The sequence below is a fragment of the Mastigoproctus giganteus genome, chromosome 1 (assembly GCF_048544385.1).
Source record: "Mastigoproctus giganteus isolate SK-2022 chromosome 1, ASM4854438v1, whole genome shotgun sequence".
Taxonomy (NCBI): domain Eukaryota; kingdom Metazoa; phylum Arthropoda; class Arachnida; order Uropygi; family Thelyphonidae; genus Mastigoproctus; species Mastigoproctus giganteus.
The window spans coordinates 5,972,347-5,988,883 of NC_143575.1; the positions used below are offsets into that span (position 1 = coordinate 5,972,347).

Here is a 16,537-nt window from a genome sequence, read left to right on the forward strand (position 1 = left end):
ACATCTCCAGTCCATGGGGACTCCCATTGAGTCCAAGGATGCTCTCATAATTATGGCTAATTGTTTGCTTAGTTCCTTTGCCGCCTTCTTTTATATAACTGGATAGACCCCATCAACACCAGGTGCCCTTTTTATGTTTAACTTCAACAATTTCACCTTCACTTCTCTCAATTATTACAAAATCATTAAGCACCCTGTTACAGTTTGATAAACTTCTGGCATTTTCATCCCTTAATAACTCCTTGTGTGAATATGGTTGCAAAATACTCATTCAGTTTGTTAGCTATCTAAGCAGGATCATCAACAGTCGAACCATCGATATCAAATGTTTGATATATATCATTGATAGGACGCCATGGACCTTAACTGCAACCTGTCTACATTGCTCTGAGGACTTTATGCCTGACTGCATCGTAATACCCAAGTCCTTTTCCTCAGCTACTGGCTTTAGTTCAACTCCGCCGAGTGTATAAGTTATTTTGGGGTTACTGTTCCCTGGGTATATTACCTTACTCTTTGCTGGATTAAAGCATAACTGCCATTTTTCTGGCCATCCCCAAAGTCTATCTAAGTCACTCTGAAAAAGCTCTGCTTGGTTGTGATCATTAACTACTCTGCAAATTTAGACATCACGCCCTTTATCACCTTCATTAATGTCATTTATGAAAATCAAAAACAACAGTGTTCCCAATACTAATCTTTGGGGAATCCCACTTCTTACATCAACCCAATCTGAGGAATAATTATTTATTCCTCAGATTGGGTTGATGGACAACCCTCTGTCTCCTGCCCTGAAGCCATCCTGCTATCCATCTAAGGATTTTCCCTGGGATTCCAACCTGTTCCAGCTTATAAAGTAACCGCTCATGTGAGACTGATTCAAATGCTTTGCCGAAATCCAAATAAACAATGTTGATATTATTCCCTAAATCGAGCTCATGGATAACTAACCAGATTTGTTGAACATGATTTTCCCTTTACAGCACCATGCTGAGAGATTCCTTCAGAATTCCATTTCTATCTAAATCATCCTGAATTACAACCTTGATCATTGCCTCCATGATTTTCCCTACTAATGACCAGTTGGTAATTTCCCAGTTCATTCTTAGAACCACCCTTATGTATTGGAGGTACGTTGGCACTTTTCCAATCCAACGGAATCACTCCTCAGTTCAGTGATGCTCTCATAATTAGCCTCAGTGGTTCAATGCACTCACTTGCCGTCTTCCTTACGATTATAGGGTAAATGCCATCAACCCATAGGAGCTTTACTCGCCTGTAAGCGCGAAAGTCTTTACACTAAATAAACACGTGAAATTTCAGTACCATTGATTACATATTTTTCAACTTCACTCCCATAATTCCTCTTTGACATAAAGGGTTTTTCTTCTGTAAATATTGATGCAAAGTAACTGTTGAGTACATCTGCAAACATCAGTTGGGGTATCTAATACTATCCTATGTCCGTTACATAAGGTTCCAATCTGGTTTGTCCTTCTCTTCTTTGCATTTCTCTCTTTGCCAGCAATTTCTCATTATCTACCTTTGCCAGCCTAACCGTGGCACTATTACAGATCACTTTGTAGCTGTTATAGGCTTCAGTACTTTTTATTGCTCTGTAACTTTCCATGCCATCATTTTCTGTGCAAGTACTCGGGCAACTTCATTATTTATCCAACTTGGAATCCTCCTCGTGGATTATTTTTTTAATGATATATAAGCATTCAAGGCTTCTGTGATTAATGTTTTAAAGGTATATCATGATTCAGTCTTATTCGCTCTGTGCGATATCTATCCAGTTAATAGAGGCCATATAGTTTGAGGCATCACAATTTTTTTTCTGAAATTATAACCCATTCCTTTGTCTTTAACTACTGCTACCTCTCTTTTCATCATCCACTGTGGAACTTGTAATTACTTCCCGCTACTGGTCCGTATACTGTGAGCCCTATTATGTCATCTGGTTCATAGGTGATGATGAGATCTAGAATGTTCTTTTCCCTAGTACTTTCCCTGACATGTTGGTACAAATAAAAATCATCTAGTTTTTCAAAATCAAAAAAAGGTTTTTGATTTAAAAATTCATTCAGTGCAGTTCAAGCTATACAGTGGAAGAAAAAGCATTACAATCCATTACTCATATGATCTGGGATATTGTAACCAAATTAAATGGAAATAACCCGAGCATCACCTTCTTCTGAATCTCTGCTCATAGTGATGGGAAATGAGCATGCAGATTTAGCTGCCAAAACTACAGTTGATCCTTCCTTCAATATACCATTCTCAGATTATAAATCTATCATTAAGCAGCGATGTGGAAGAAATTTGGGAAAACCAAACTAACAAGTTATTCAGTATGAAGACCTAGTATCAGAGATAACAGACAAGGAGAAACTATACTCATTAGGCTATGGATAGACACATCCACCTAACTCATTTGCATCTACTTAAATGCTACCTATCCTGCAGTACCCCCCAAACTGTAATACACAGCTGACAGTTCAACATCTATTTATAGATTGTCCCTTTTACAACAGAGACAGGCAGGCTGCCTTTGGCCCATACCATAAGTACACCTCTTACTTTAGCCTGACTGTTAGCAGATACATGGATGTATCCAGAATTTTTACTTATCTCAAGTGCATTAGATGTTATAATGTGCTATAAATATTAAGGAAAAAAAACTTTCAGTAAACTGTATGTCATTTTTCATCTCATATTAGGTGCATTATGGCCTAGCTATCCTTGCTATTAAACCAAAAAAAAAACAAAACAATATCCCCTTCCAGGTCCACTCTCAGGTGCTTGGTTACCAAGCTCCATACCCCAAGTCTTTCTGCATTAGGCACCTTTTACAGATCTTGCCAAGCAGGTTACTTACCTTTGGCTCCTTTCAAGAAGCTTTGTTGTTTTTGGTGTGGTCTCCATAGTTACAGTATTTCAAGGGCAGTCTTACAATCGCCTTACACATTGGAATTATGAATTATGCAAGCAAATGTTCAATACCTACCTATCCAAGCAAATGTTCAATAAATCATTGATGGAATACCTTGACTCTTCTTGCGCCTTATATGCAATGCTTAGAGAACTTCACGTTTAACCATATCATAGCTCCCAAATCCCTTTCTTCCTCTAGTGTTTTTAATTCAGTCCCACCAAGTTTATATGGTATTTTGAGATTACTATTCCCTAAGTGTTAGACCTTGCATTCTGCTGAATTAAAAAATAGCTGCTACTTTTCTGACCATCCTTGAAACCTATCCAAGTCATTCTGAAGAAACATTGCTTGGTATTGATCATTAACCAGTCTTCCAATCTTTTGGGCCAAAATTTGCATCATCTGCAAATTTTGATATCACACCCTCTATGCCTTCATCAGTATCATTTATGAAAATCAGAAACAGTTAGCACTGTCTTTTGTAGTTTGTACACCTAGATGCTACAAATCCAAAAGACAGCCCTGACTATTGTTTACTCTTCACTTGATTTATGGAAGTCCTAAGTACTCTTCATTCCAGTGCCTCACTACATTATATCAAACATATTGAAATGTTCCCTTCATTAAATGATTTTTTTTGAAGAAGAAGAAGAAGAAATTCAAATGCATTTCTATAAATTTAATATTGAAGTTATTTATACAACACTTATTCTAACACTAACTGCTCACAATATGAACTTTCATGATGTTAATGACTTTGCTAACAGAAAATGCCTAAGAAAGAATTTACCTTAGAAATCTGTATTTAAAAATTAGTTTGCAGATTTTTAATGTTGGAATAAAATTGATTGTTGTTCTCTCTTTGAATTATATATTTCTTTGTGCCCCCTAATAGACTCTAGGCACAGTGCCTAATGGAAAAGACAGCCCAGGCAACAATGGTTTTAGAATCTATCCTTCGAGGATACTCAGGATCAGTTCCAGGACCCAGGATTATGTTACTAGTTGTCCTAACCAGGAGTTTAGACAGTGTTCTTCTGTTGTTTTTTACATGCATATATTTCGAAGTTGTGTAACCTCGGTGTCCCAGCATTAGCTTTTTCTTCATTTAAAACATCACTTTCCTTGGCACATCTTTCCATGAGAAGGCTCTTTGACTTTTTTTGAGGTCTCATATAAGAACTCTTGAGAGCTGTGCAAGCATTACATTCAAGATAAAAGTGCCTATGTTATCCCCTCAAACTAGCAATTTCCCTGAACCCTTTTGGCCCCCCCTCAGTGCCATTTTCAAAGACCCTTGCACTCCTTTTATTCAAATGTTTTTCCATCTATAATAAATTTCTTCTGCTTGCTAGGATGTCCCACACTAATAAAAAGTTTCCTTGCAAAAGTTTTGTAGTCACTCAAATTTTGAATTAATCAAAGGCTTTCAGCATGTATTCACTTCTATCATGCCTAGTTAGAATTGCAGGCAAATGCATTCTGATTTTTATTGCAGGTTTTCAGTATGTTCCTATATTTTCCCAATAAATAATTAGTTCATGTAGAATCAATGTTGTTAGTGCCCACATGAACATTAATGCTCCCTTTACCTACTCCTTTAAAAACTGAAAATCTATTGGTAACATCATCAATTTTAACTCCTAGCAGACATACTCTGGTTATTAACACACACACACACACACACACACACACACACACACACACACACACACACACACACACACACACACACACACACCTCACCCTTTTGAACTAAAACAGCCTGAAATTAATCATTCTTTCCAGAGGCCTGAAACAGGAGGCATCCTCTGGAGGTTACTAAATACTCGAGTTCTTGACAAGCCCGAATTGTATTTGTCTCTGGGCCATCTATTTGTTTCTTTAGTGATTTAGCTTCATTTAGCAATACTGATCAGCTTGATACACTCTTTACATCTGTCTCATGAATCTGTCATTTGACATGATCAGCTGATAGATTTATCAGTTGAACATGCCACAAGCAGTAAACTCCTGACTCACGGGGATGTTGCTCATGTCCATTTTTATCAGTCATGATATCCTGCAACAAAGAATTCTAAACAGATCATCTAGCAACCATTATTAAGGTAATAATTTGCAAAATTTTATAGTTGACAAAATATTTCAGGAATTCAGCAGATAACAAAAATTAAGCTACCTACTTCTGAAACTTAAGAATTTCAACTTACAAAAAAGAAAATACCTTAGCCTGGTGTTAGTTGCGTGAGGTCAAATCAACACCATGTGACTAACAGCATTTTGTGTTTTATCTACTCCATCTGCATGGCTAATGTAAAACTAAACTGTTTTCTTTGAATTTCCTGCAGAAAATTCTAGACATGTCTGTTAATTATCATGCGATTAAGGATAATTCATTATTAATTCAAAATTCATTAAGTAAACTTAATTATATGCACATGTTGATTGATAGTAATTTTGCTTTACTGCCATATGTATGTGCTTTCCTCCAGTCAGTACCACTCTGACTTCATAATATAAATACTAAGTATAATTTATTGAATAAAAGACAACTCCATGTAAATTGTGGGCTAAAATTTTTAGTTTATTGTGTGAACTACGAATGAGGTGGTTGGACATTGCAGCTAGATGATTTTGTAATAACTGAGAGGAAAGTGAAGGAGAAATTATTGAGGATAAACATAAAAAAGGCACCTAGGGTGGATGGGATCTATCCAGTTATATTAAAGGAGGCAGCAAAGGAAGTAAGCAAACCCTTAGCCATAATTATGAGAGCTTCTTTGGACTCAGGGGAGGTACCCATAGACTGGAGATGTGCAAATGTGATCCCAATTCACAAAGGAGGATCAAAGGCTGACACAAGTAATTATAGACCTGTGAGTTTAACTTCTGTTCCAGGAAAATTAATGGAGGCACTTGTTAAAGAAGCACTGCAGGATCATCTAGACAATACTTCAAGTATAGCTTGGACACAGCATGGTTTTGTTAAGGGAAAATCTTGCCTTACCAATTTGATTGGATACTATGATGCAGTCACAAAAGAATTGGATGCAGGGAATAACTTTGATATTATATATTTGGATCTTAGAAAGGCTTTTGATACTGTTGCATATTGAAGACTGCTGCTATGGATAAAGGGGTGGTTGAGGGGGAGAAGACAGAGAGTGGTAATCAATGGACACTTCTCATCGTGGACTAATGTTATTAACGGAGTCCCTCGGGGTTCAGTGTTGGGTCCATTGTTGTTTTCTGTATTTATAAATGATATTGATGATGGTATATCAAGCTTAATGTCCAAGTTTGCAGACGATACAAAGGTTGGCAGGGTTGTTAAGAACACTACTGACGCTATGCTGCTGCAACAGGATCTGGAAAGGTTGAGCAGATGGGCTGAGAGGTGGCAAATGAAGTTTAATATTGACAAATGTAAAGTACTACATATGGGAAACAGTAACCCCAGAGCAATGTATCAAATGTGTGGTACTACACTGAGAGTGGTAAAGAATGAAAAGGACCTGGGGGTAATTGTGCAGGCAAATATGAAGTTTTCTGAGCAATGCAGACGGGCTGCAAGAGTAGCTCATGGAGTATTGTCAATGATATACAGGAATTTTTCTAGCAGGGATAAGGAGGAGATTATTCCCTTGTATAAGGCAATGGTCAGGCCACACCTTGAGTACTGTATACAGGTCTGGAGGCCTCATTTCAAGAAGGATGTAGAGCTGCTGGAACTAGTGCAAAGAAGGGCAAGAAGATTAGTGAATGGAACAAAGGGTTGCTCTTACGAAGAAAGGCTTAAGTTTTGCAAATTACAGTGTCTGGAGACTAGGCACCGGCGAGGTGATCTGATAGAGGTGTTTTGAAGCCTTGAATGGTTTGAGCATGCTCAATGCCGATGGGATTCTTCCTCTTGCTCAGAATAATCATCTGAGAGGGCATAAATTCAAATTGAGGAAAGATAGATGTGCGGAAATTTGCCTTTAGCCAGCGGGTAGTTGGTTGGTGGAACAGACTTCCATCCCTTGTTGTGGAAGTTGATATCCTAAATAAATTTAAGGCTCAGCTGGACAGGTATTTCGACCGAATGGAGGGGTGAAATGGGAGTGCGTTTTTTTTTTTTTTTTTTTTTTTTTGGCTGATGCTGCATAAGCTTGCTTTCTTACATCATATGCCTCTACTAATGCTAATTGAACTCAGCCACTTCAAGGACATGCCAGTTCTGTTAAGCAGACTTGGTAATGATCCCTACACCTGGAATCTCTGCTGCAGAGATAAAATTAGTTTATTTGGTAGTTTAAAATGGTTCATTACTCAATAAACTAACAATATTAACTCAACTTACATAGAGTTGAGTGTATTTTGTTTATGTGAAAAACATCTTTAGCGGCACCTACTAAATTTTCGGACTGGTGTGAGACGGAAATGGTGCAAATGACATCACTTCCTAAATGACTCTAACTCACTCACTAATGTTGATTCAGTAGCGTAAGTAGCAGGCGTTAGCATAAAACATTACACCGTTCATAAATGCGGTTCTAGCTGTTTGATTTTTGTCAAAGATGTTCTCACATAAATTAAAACATCTTTCATGCATACAGGCTACACAAGCAGTCTTTTTTATTATACTAATGGATGTAGCCATCCACCTAAACTTTTAAATTCTTCAATATCCATTGGATTCACAAACAATTCAACCTTAGCTTTTAAAAGGTTACCATCTATGGGAACTTATTGCACACATCATCATTAGCCATTCCAAAATTGCATTTTCAAGATCTGGATACTTTGCCTTTTGTGCTCAAATTCTACCTGATGCAGCAGCAGATTTCTCTAAACTTTCAATCTTTTTCCGATCTTTCAGAATAGCGAACAGAGTACTCTTATGAATGCGGAACTGTTTGTTGGTGTCAGTCTTAGAATGCACACCATTATCCAAAGCTTGCAAAATTCTAATTTTCTGTGATTGGTAAAGCTTTCTGCTTCCTTGGAGCCATACCAATAAACATCCACTGTAACTGACTTCTAGCCGATGTTAATTTATTACTGTACTGCAAGTAAAGAGTGTGGGAAATCTTAAAAAATGATTTCTCCAGGCAGGCTGCACTTACTCAATATATTTGAAGCATTCTGTCATTTTTAAATGTGAATATTCTAATGAGAAAGTAAAAATTCAGATTAAGAGGTAGAAATTTATGGTGTTATAGTGAAATCCTTTTATTTTCAAGGTTGTTATACTGAATGTAAAATAGCATTAGGATAATGAGAAATTGGCCGGGACCAACCACATAGAACGTTATAATGTCTTGGGAGATTAAAAAGAGGGTTGCTAAGAAGAGCTTCGACTGCATTGCATATACAAGTGGTACTTACAGTACCACTTGTTTATTACATGATAAAATAGTTTTTATTGATATATGGTTAATGCCTAGTTTAGAGGTTGGTGACTAATCAGGTGTTAACATTGATTATTCATTTGCTTCAAGGGCTTTTGAACAGGAAGCTGTGTAACATTCAGATCATTTGCTAGCTGATTCATATTAAATTATATACCTCTATGGGAAACATGATTCCACCCCAGGGGCTCACATCTGGTGAGTATGGGCTTGGCACACCCAGGGTCCTGAGCTGGATATCATCATTCTTCTCTTTCTTGATGATTGCATTCTACTTCTGACCCTTGCTCGCTCTCTCTCTCTCTCTCTCTCTCTCTCTCTCTCTCTCTCTCTCTCTCTCTCTCTCTCTCTCTCTCTCTCTCTCTCACACTCACTCACTCACTCACTCACTCACACACACACACACACACACACACACACACACACAGGGTAACTCAGATTTTTTTTTTTTTTTTTTTTTTTTTGGTTGGTGCAGCAAAAGCCTCAGGCTTCTTTGCACCATATGGCTAATTATAATAATAATAATAATAATTATCAAGTTTTGCACAATAATGGAATGTGGATATAAATTTGCTAAATAAACAGATCCTTATCTTGATTTTTGGTTAATTAGTGTAAAACATATTACTTAAAAGAAGCAAAGCTTTTAAATTGAAGAATTTAAATTCTTCATTGAAATTTGTACATTAAAAACTTCATTTTTAAAATGCATGTTGATACCAAAACATGGTACAATTTTAAGTTCAAGCATTTTCGTGATTTCACTGTCTTAATATATACTTATCACTTGTGCTTAAGCATTTTCTCTGTTTTTAAAACTACCAAACTTAACATGTAATACATATGTTTTGTGCACTACGTTGTTCCTTATGATTTGTTAGGTACATAGATCAGTTTTACTAATTTGGATTGTATATTCCATGCAGGAAGCAGTAGAAAGTTGTGGGATATTATTTAGTTGTAGTTGACAAGCAAACTTCAGTAAAGTCTGTTTTAAAATACAGAGTATGCTATGGAGTAAAAGTTCATTTTGAAGAATTTTTCTACTTTTCTATAATTTATACAATGTTTGTATTTTTTACAGTTACATACATAAGATTAGTTTTTATGTTATTACAAATAGTATTTATGGTGGGAGTTCATTTTATTAACATGTTTGTTTATTCTTTAGCGGGCAGTGTCTTAATATTTGTTACCAAAAAACTTAACTCTGAAGAACTAGCAACCAATTTAAAGTCAAAGGAATACAGTGGTAAGTTGTTTATGATACTTTTTTTTTTTTATATATATAACTACTATCATTAGATTTATGATACCTTATTTATAAAATACTGGTGCTATTTAAATGAATTGAAAAAAATAAATAATAATCCCAACCAACTGTGCTGTAAATTTGGACTAGAACTCTACCCCATTTCCCCACTCACATTTAAAAGAAAAAAAAAAAAAAAAACATGCCAGACAAGTTAATTTATAGTGACAAATGGGCCTGGAGTACTGGGGTCCATAGTTTAACAAATAGATATTTATTGTATACCCAGTATAAAATGAAATATAAGTACAATTTCAGTTCAGTAGCTTTCGGAACTCGTGTCCCTTTATCAACTGACAAATTTGAATACATTACAAGCAAAGTGTGGCACGTTACCCATTCGTCATTGTTGTAGCATGGACGTGTGCTGCCTTGCGCCAGTGATCATCCATCAATAAAACGGTTGTCTCCAGGATTGGATGTATACGCATGCCTTTCTGGCGATTTAATGCCTTAGGGTTGTTTATTATGTTTAGTGACTCTAGCCATAGGCGGTGGCGAAAGTGTCGCGCGTGGTCCACTATCTCAAAGTCGCGCTTGGGGTCAAGATCGTGGTTGGTAGCCCAAAAATGTTCTGCAAGCGCGGACTGGTCAGTTTCGGCAAGCCGGATTGCTCTGTCGTGTTCCGTGAGGCGATCCTGGAGACGTCTCGATGTCTCACCTACGTAGCAACTGTTACAGGCCCTACAGGTGATACGGTACACTACATTGCTGCGTAAGACAGGTGTGACAGGGTTCTTCACACTGGAGACAAGTGAACGTAGGTTCCTACCTGGTAATTGCACACATTTGATGTTGTAACTTCTCAGGATCTTCGAGATACGTCCTGACACTCCTGGATAGTACGGAATGTAGGCGGATGATATGCCGACTTGCTTCGGAGGTCTTGGGTTGGAAGTAAGTTCTTGTGCCTGTAACAAGCATCTGTTTAGTACATGGGATGGATAACCGCATCTGGTTAGGTCCGCCTTCACACGGGAGATCTCGTTACGTCTAATTGTGTCGGTGCTGGAATGGCTCCAGGCCCTGGAGAACAGGGTGCGGGCAGTGCTATTGAGATGGCTTGGAGCGTGGCCGGACCTGTAGTTGGTGAATTGACCGCACCACATGGGTTTGCGGTATACTGAGGTCTCTAGATGTGGGCCTACGCGATGCACTAGCACGTCCAGAAACGTGAGCGAACCGTCCACCTCTGATTCTACGGTAAACTTGATGAAATTGGATAGAGAGTTGAGGTATTCTAGTAGTACCGTTTCAGAACCACGTGGTATTATGGTGAAAATATCGTCGACGTATCTACACCACGTTGTAATAGGTGTAGGTGGGTTCTGGTGTATCTGCTTCTCCAGATCTTCCATGGCGATGTTAGCTACTACGGAACTGACAGGGGCACCCATAGCAGTGCCATGTACTTGTTTGTAGAGTGAGTCTTCAAAGGTGAAGATGATGCTAGAGAGGCATAGGTTGAGGGCGGTACAGATGTCATCAGTGGATAGTGACGTCCTGGATTGGAGGCTTAAGTCGCTCTCAAGGAGCCTTCTGGCGCAGTGCACGGCCTGTTGGACGGGAATCGAGGTGAATAAAGAAACCACGTCAAATGATGCCATGACAGAGTTATCAGGGATTGAAATGTCCTTAATGGTGTTAATGAATTCACTGCTGTTTTTAACGGTGTGAAATGTATTACCTATAAGAGGCGAGAGGAGGCTCGCGATGTGTTTGGACAGTTCATACGTTGGGGCACTGCAGCAAGACACTATAGGTCTGAGAGGAATACCCGGTTTATGGATCTTTGGTAATCCGTAGAATTGCGGTAGTTGGCAGCCAGTAGCACGCAGAAGATGGTGAGTCGCGGTCGGGATCTTCTTATCTTTAAGCCATGCGTGGACAAGTTTATTAACATTTGCTTCCAGACGTTTCAAGACTTTAACGGGAGGATCAGGTAGAGGTTCATATACGTTAGGATCGAGTAATAGGGCCAAGGCTTTCTCTCGGTAGGCTGATCGGTCCAGCACAACAGTCCGGCGCCCTTTATCCGCAGGAAGTACAACGATGGAGTTGTCTTTTCTTATAGATGACAGGGCGGCACGTTGGCGGTGGTTGAGGTTTGAGCACGTTTTTCGAGTGTTGCGGAGGACTGCGGCAGTCTTGAATCGGATCTCGTTGGCAGTTTCTTCGGGAAGGTTGGTAATACTGGCTTCTATACCCATAGCGAGCTGTGTGATGGGAGGTTTCGATGGTATAACGGCGAATTTCATACCGTTTGATAAAACACTCAGCTGCTCGTTGGACAGTTTTTTGTTACTTAGATTCAAGACGAAAGAAGTCGTGTCGTCTGAACGAGTGTTCGTCTTTAAGGAGTTAGTTTCTATTATTATTTTATTATTATTATTACTAGCCATATAATGCAAGGAAGCCTGAGGCTTATGCTGCACCAGCCAAAAAAAAAATTTCCGAGTTACCCAGAGAGAGAGAGAGAGAAGTAGAAGGGAATCACCAAGAAACAGAAGAATGGTGATATCCAGCTCAGGACCCTGGGTGTGCCAAGCACATACTCACCAGATGTGAGTCCCTGGGGTTAATATGCTCAAGTTTATGAACTTGCGCTGTTGGCGTAAACGGTAGGTATCCGAGGTCTGACTAGCCCGATGGCAGATGGTATGTATAAGGTTTGTAAATACAATAGGCGAGACCTTACCTTGTAGATGTTGTAACAGTCTGGACTTGTTGTAGTCAGCGTTCCTGATTTCACGGTGGAGATGGGATATCCATAAATTTAATGTGCGTAGGCTGAAGTTAAAGCAGGCACGATCCATATGAGAGTTATGGAACGGGGCTTTGTATCGGAACCCTTTAGGTATAATTCGATTGCTTTTGCATCTGTGGGCGAAGCGTAAATGTTGCCTGTAGCGAGCTATTGAGAGGAAGCACTTTTGCAACTGTGCACAATCGTTGTAGGTATTATGGCCATAAAGTGATCGAATAGTGACAAATGGGCCTGGAGTACTGGGATCCATAGTTTAACAAATAGATATTTATTGTATACCCAGTATAAAATGAAATATAAGTACAATTTCAGTTCAGTAGCTTTCGGAACTCGTGTCCCTTTATCAACTGACAAATTTGAATACATTACAAGCAAAGTGTGGCACGTTACTCATTCATCATTGTTGTAGCATGGACGTGTGCTGCCTTGCGCCAGTGATCATCCATCAATAAAACGGTTGTCTCCAGGATTGGATGTATACGCATGCCTTTCTGGCGATTTAATGCCTTAGGGTTGTTTATTATGTTTAGTGACTCTAGCCATAGGCGGTGGCGAAAGTGTCGCGCGTGGTCCACTATCTCAAAGTCGCGCTTGGGGTCAAGATCGTGGTTGGTAGCCCAAAAATGTTCTGCAAGCGCGGACTGGTCAGTTTCGGCAAGCCGGATTGCTCTGTCGTGTTCCGTGAGGCGATCCTGGAGACGTCTCGATGTCTCACCTACGTAGCAACTGTTACAGGCCCTACAGGTGATACGGTACACTACATTGCTGCATAAGACAGGTGTGACAGGGGTCTTCACACTGGAGACAAGTGAACGTAGGTTCCTACCTGGTAATTGCACACATTTGATGTGCAATGAGAGTCAATGAGAATGACCGATCAGCCTACACCAACGTATGAACTGTCAAAACACATCGCGAGCCTCCTCTCGCCTCTTATAGGTAATACATCTCACACCGTTAAAAACAGCAGTGAATTCATTAACACCATTAAGGACATTTCAATCCCTGATAACTCTATCATGGCATCATTTGACGTGGTTTCTTTATTCACCTCGATTTCCGTCCAACAGGCCGTGCACTGCGCCAGAAGGCTCCTTGAGAGCGACTTAAGCCTCCAATCCAGGACGTCACTATCCACTGATGACATCTGTACCGCCCTCAACCTATGCCTCTCTAGCAGCATCTTCACCTTTGAAGACTCACTCTACAAACAAGTACGTGGCACTGCTATGGGTGCCCCTGTCAGTTCCGTAGTAGCTAACATCGCCATGGAAGATCTGGAGAAGCAGATACACCAGAACCCACCTACACCTATTACAACGTGGTGTAGATACGTCGACGATATTTTTACCATAATACCACGTGGTTCTGAAACGGTACTACTAGAATACCTCAACTCTCTATCCAATTTCATCAAGTTTACCGTAGAATCAGAGGTGGACGGTTCGCTCCCGTTTCTGGACGTGCTAGTGCATCGCGTATTCCCACATCTAGAGACCTCAGTATACCGCAAACCCATGTGGTGCGGTCAATTCACCAACTACGGGTCCGGCCACGCTCCAAGCCATCTCAATAGCACTGCCCGCACCCTGTTCTCCAGGGCCTGGAGCCATTCCAGCACCGACACAATTAGACGTAACGAGATCTCCCGTGTGAAGGCGGACCTAACCAGATGCGGTTATCCATCCCATGTACTAAACAAATGCTTGTTACAGGCACAACAACTTACTTCCAACCCAAGACCTCCGAAGCAAGTCGGCATATCATCCGCCTACATTCCGTACTATCCAGGAGTGTCAGGACGTATCTCGAAGATCCTGAGAAGTTACAACATCAAATGTGTGCAATTACCAGGTAGGAACCTACGTTCACTTGTCTCCAGTGTGAAGACCCCTGTCACACCTGTCTTACGCAGCAATGTAGTGTACCATATCACCTGTAGGGCCTGTAACAGTTGCTACGTAGGTGAGACATCGAGACGTCTCCAGGATCGCCTCACGGAACACGACAGAGCAATCCGGCTTGCCGAAACTGACCAGTCCGCGCTTGCAGAACATTTTTGGGCTACCAACCACGAACTTGACCCCAAGCGCGACTTTGAGATAGTGGACCACGCGCGACACTTTCGCCACCGCCTATGGCTAGAGTCACTAAACATAATAAACAACCCTAAAGCATTAAATCGCCAGAAAGGCATGTGTATACATCCAATCCTGGAGACAACCGTTTTATTGATGGATGATCACTGGCGCAAGGCAGCACACGTCCATGCTACAACAATGACGAATGAGTAACGTGCCACACTTTGCTTGTAATGTATTCAAATTTGTCAGTTGATAAAGGGACACGAGTTCCGAAAGCTACTGAACTGAAATTGTACTTATATTTCATTTTATACTGGGTATACAATAAATATCTATTTGTTAAGTTAATTTATATTTAATGTCGCTTTCCATCATTGATTATTCTTTAATCAACCTGTTTTGTATATATTTTTATGTGAGTTTTTAATACCGTTACTCCACAAACTACATTTGTAATTTTTTAACAATATCTGAAAGATATTGTTAAATATTCTTACATGTAAGATTCTTACTAACCTCTCTTCCCTGTTGAGCGAGTGACTTAAAAGTTCATAACATACCTTTATTGTAGCTGTTGACTTGATGTAGGAAAGTAAATTGATAAAAAATAAAACTGCACATCACATCAGGAATAGTAATTTATTCTATTCCTAACAGACTATTCAGCACATTACTGAATTGAGCAAGACTTCCATTTCAAGATGGGTTGCATAGTTTCTCTTTCAAAATAATATTAACCTGGTGATGATCGTGTGGGATCTGACAGATCCCTTTCCAAAACAAGTGTTGGACATTAAGTTTTGGTTCAGTGCTGTTGAATCTTTCAGTACCTTCCTAAATATAATCACACTTTTATTTGAGCATGTGTTTGGAAGTGAACAATTATTGTTTATTTGGAATTATATGTTTAAAGTTTGCAACTATTTACTATTTTTGCCCTTCCACTTCATTGCTCTAGTTTGGTTTCAGTGTAACATTAATAATACATTACTCACCTGTTGGCTGACAGATCATTAATTAGATATTCTTTGTTTTATGTTTAATTATTGCAAATGTGTTTTTTTTATTTTTTTTTATTTTCAATTATTAGTAATGTAAAGTGGTTTCTTGTTTTGGTGACTATTATTATTTGTTTATTTCTTTATTTGACAAAACATATTATTTCTTGCACATAAGTTTGAATTTTCATGTTCTCGACTGTTTCTGAACTAGAAAATGGAAGTGACTGTTATGTTCATATTGACATTTTATAATTATGTATATTTTTTTAATTTCTGCAGAACTAATAAAAGTTTTGTTTCATTGAAAATAATATTTAATAAAACAACATTTTAAAATTTTTCATTTAAAAAATATTAATTAAAAAATTGCATTTAATAAGTATGCAATCCATTAGTAAAAGATCAGGCATTGGTGTACTTCAAGCCAAATTCAAAAAACCAAATACTTTTTCTGGAATTATAAAAACAAAGGTTTTTTTTGGTCACATGGCACCGATAGGTGATCAGGTGCTATACCACTGATCAAATCAAACATGTGATAAAGTTTGATTTGATCAGTGGTGTGCCCACTGCCAGGTTAATATTTTAGTTTCAACCACCAAGGTACCATGATCTAATATTATAGTATCTTAATTCTTAATTGGTAAATAATAAGACTTTTATCAGCAGTGGCAGAGTACATTTCTGTCTCCTTTAAGATTTAAAGGCTATTCCAAAGTCTTGTGTTATTTTGTTTTGGCTTGTGTTATGTGTCATCATTATATATATATTTATTTAAGCATTGTTTGTTTTTTTATAGCACGCAGAAAGCAACAAACCAAACAACCAAAAAAAAAAAAAAAAAAAAGCTTATTCAATCTTTCATGTGTTGCTTCCCATTCTCATTAAAACACAGACTTAGTTTGTAATGCTTGTTGTTCAACAAGAATGGGAAGTATTTCAGCATAAAGATGATCACAGGTTTATGTGAAAAGAGAGAGAGAATAACAGGAACAAGGAAAGAATTAATTTACTGTACCAATATAGAAAAGGATCTTAAAAA

The 16,537-nt window shown here is 38.7% G+C and overlaps 1 protein-coding gene across 2 annotated transcripts in view; it reads left to right on the top strand.

Moving 5' to 3' along the window:
- Window positions 1-16,537, top strand: part of LOC150090512 (ATP-dependent RNA helicase DDX42) — a 369,985-nt gene that overhangs the window by 261,594 nt on the left and 91,854 nt on the right. For both annotated transcript variants that reach the window (XM_090371284.1, XM_090371279.1), the window contains exon 13: window positions 9,503-9,583. In XM_090371284.1, coding sequence (XP_090227410.1) covers window positions 9,503-9,583 — 81 coding nt within the window. The remainder of the gene's footprint in view (window positions 1-9,502; window positions 9,584-16,537) is intronic.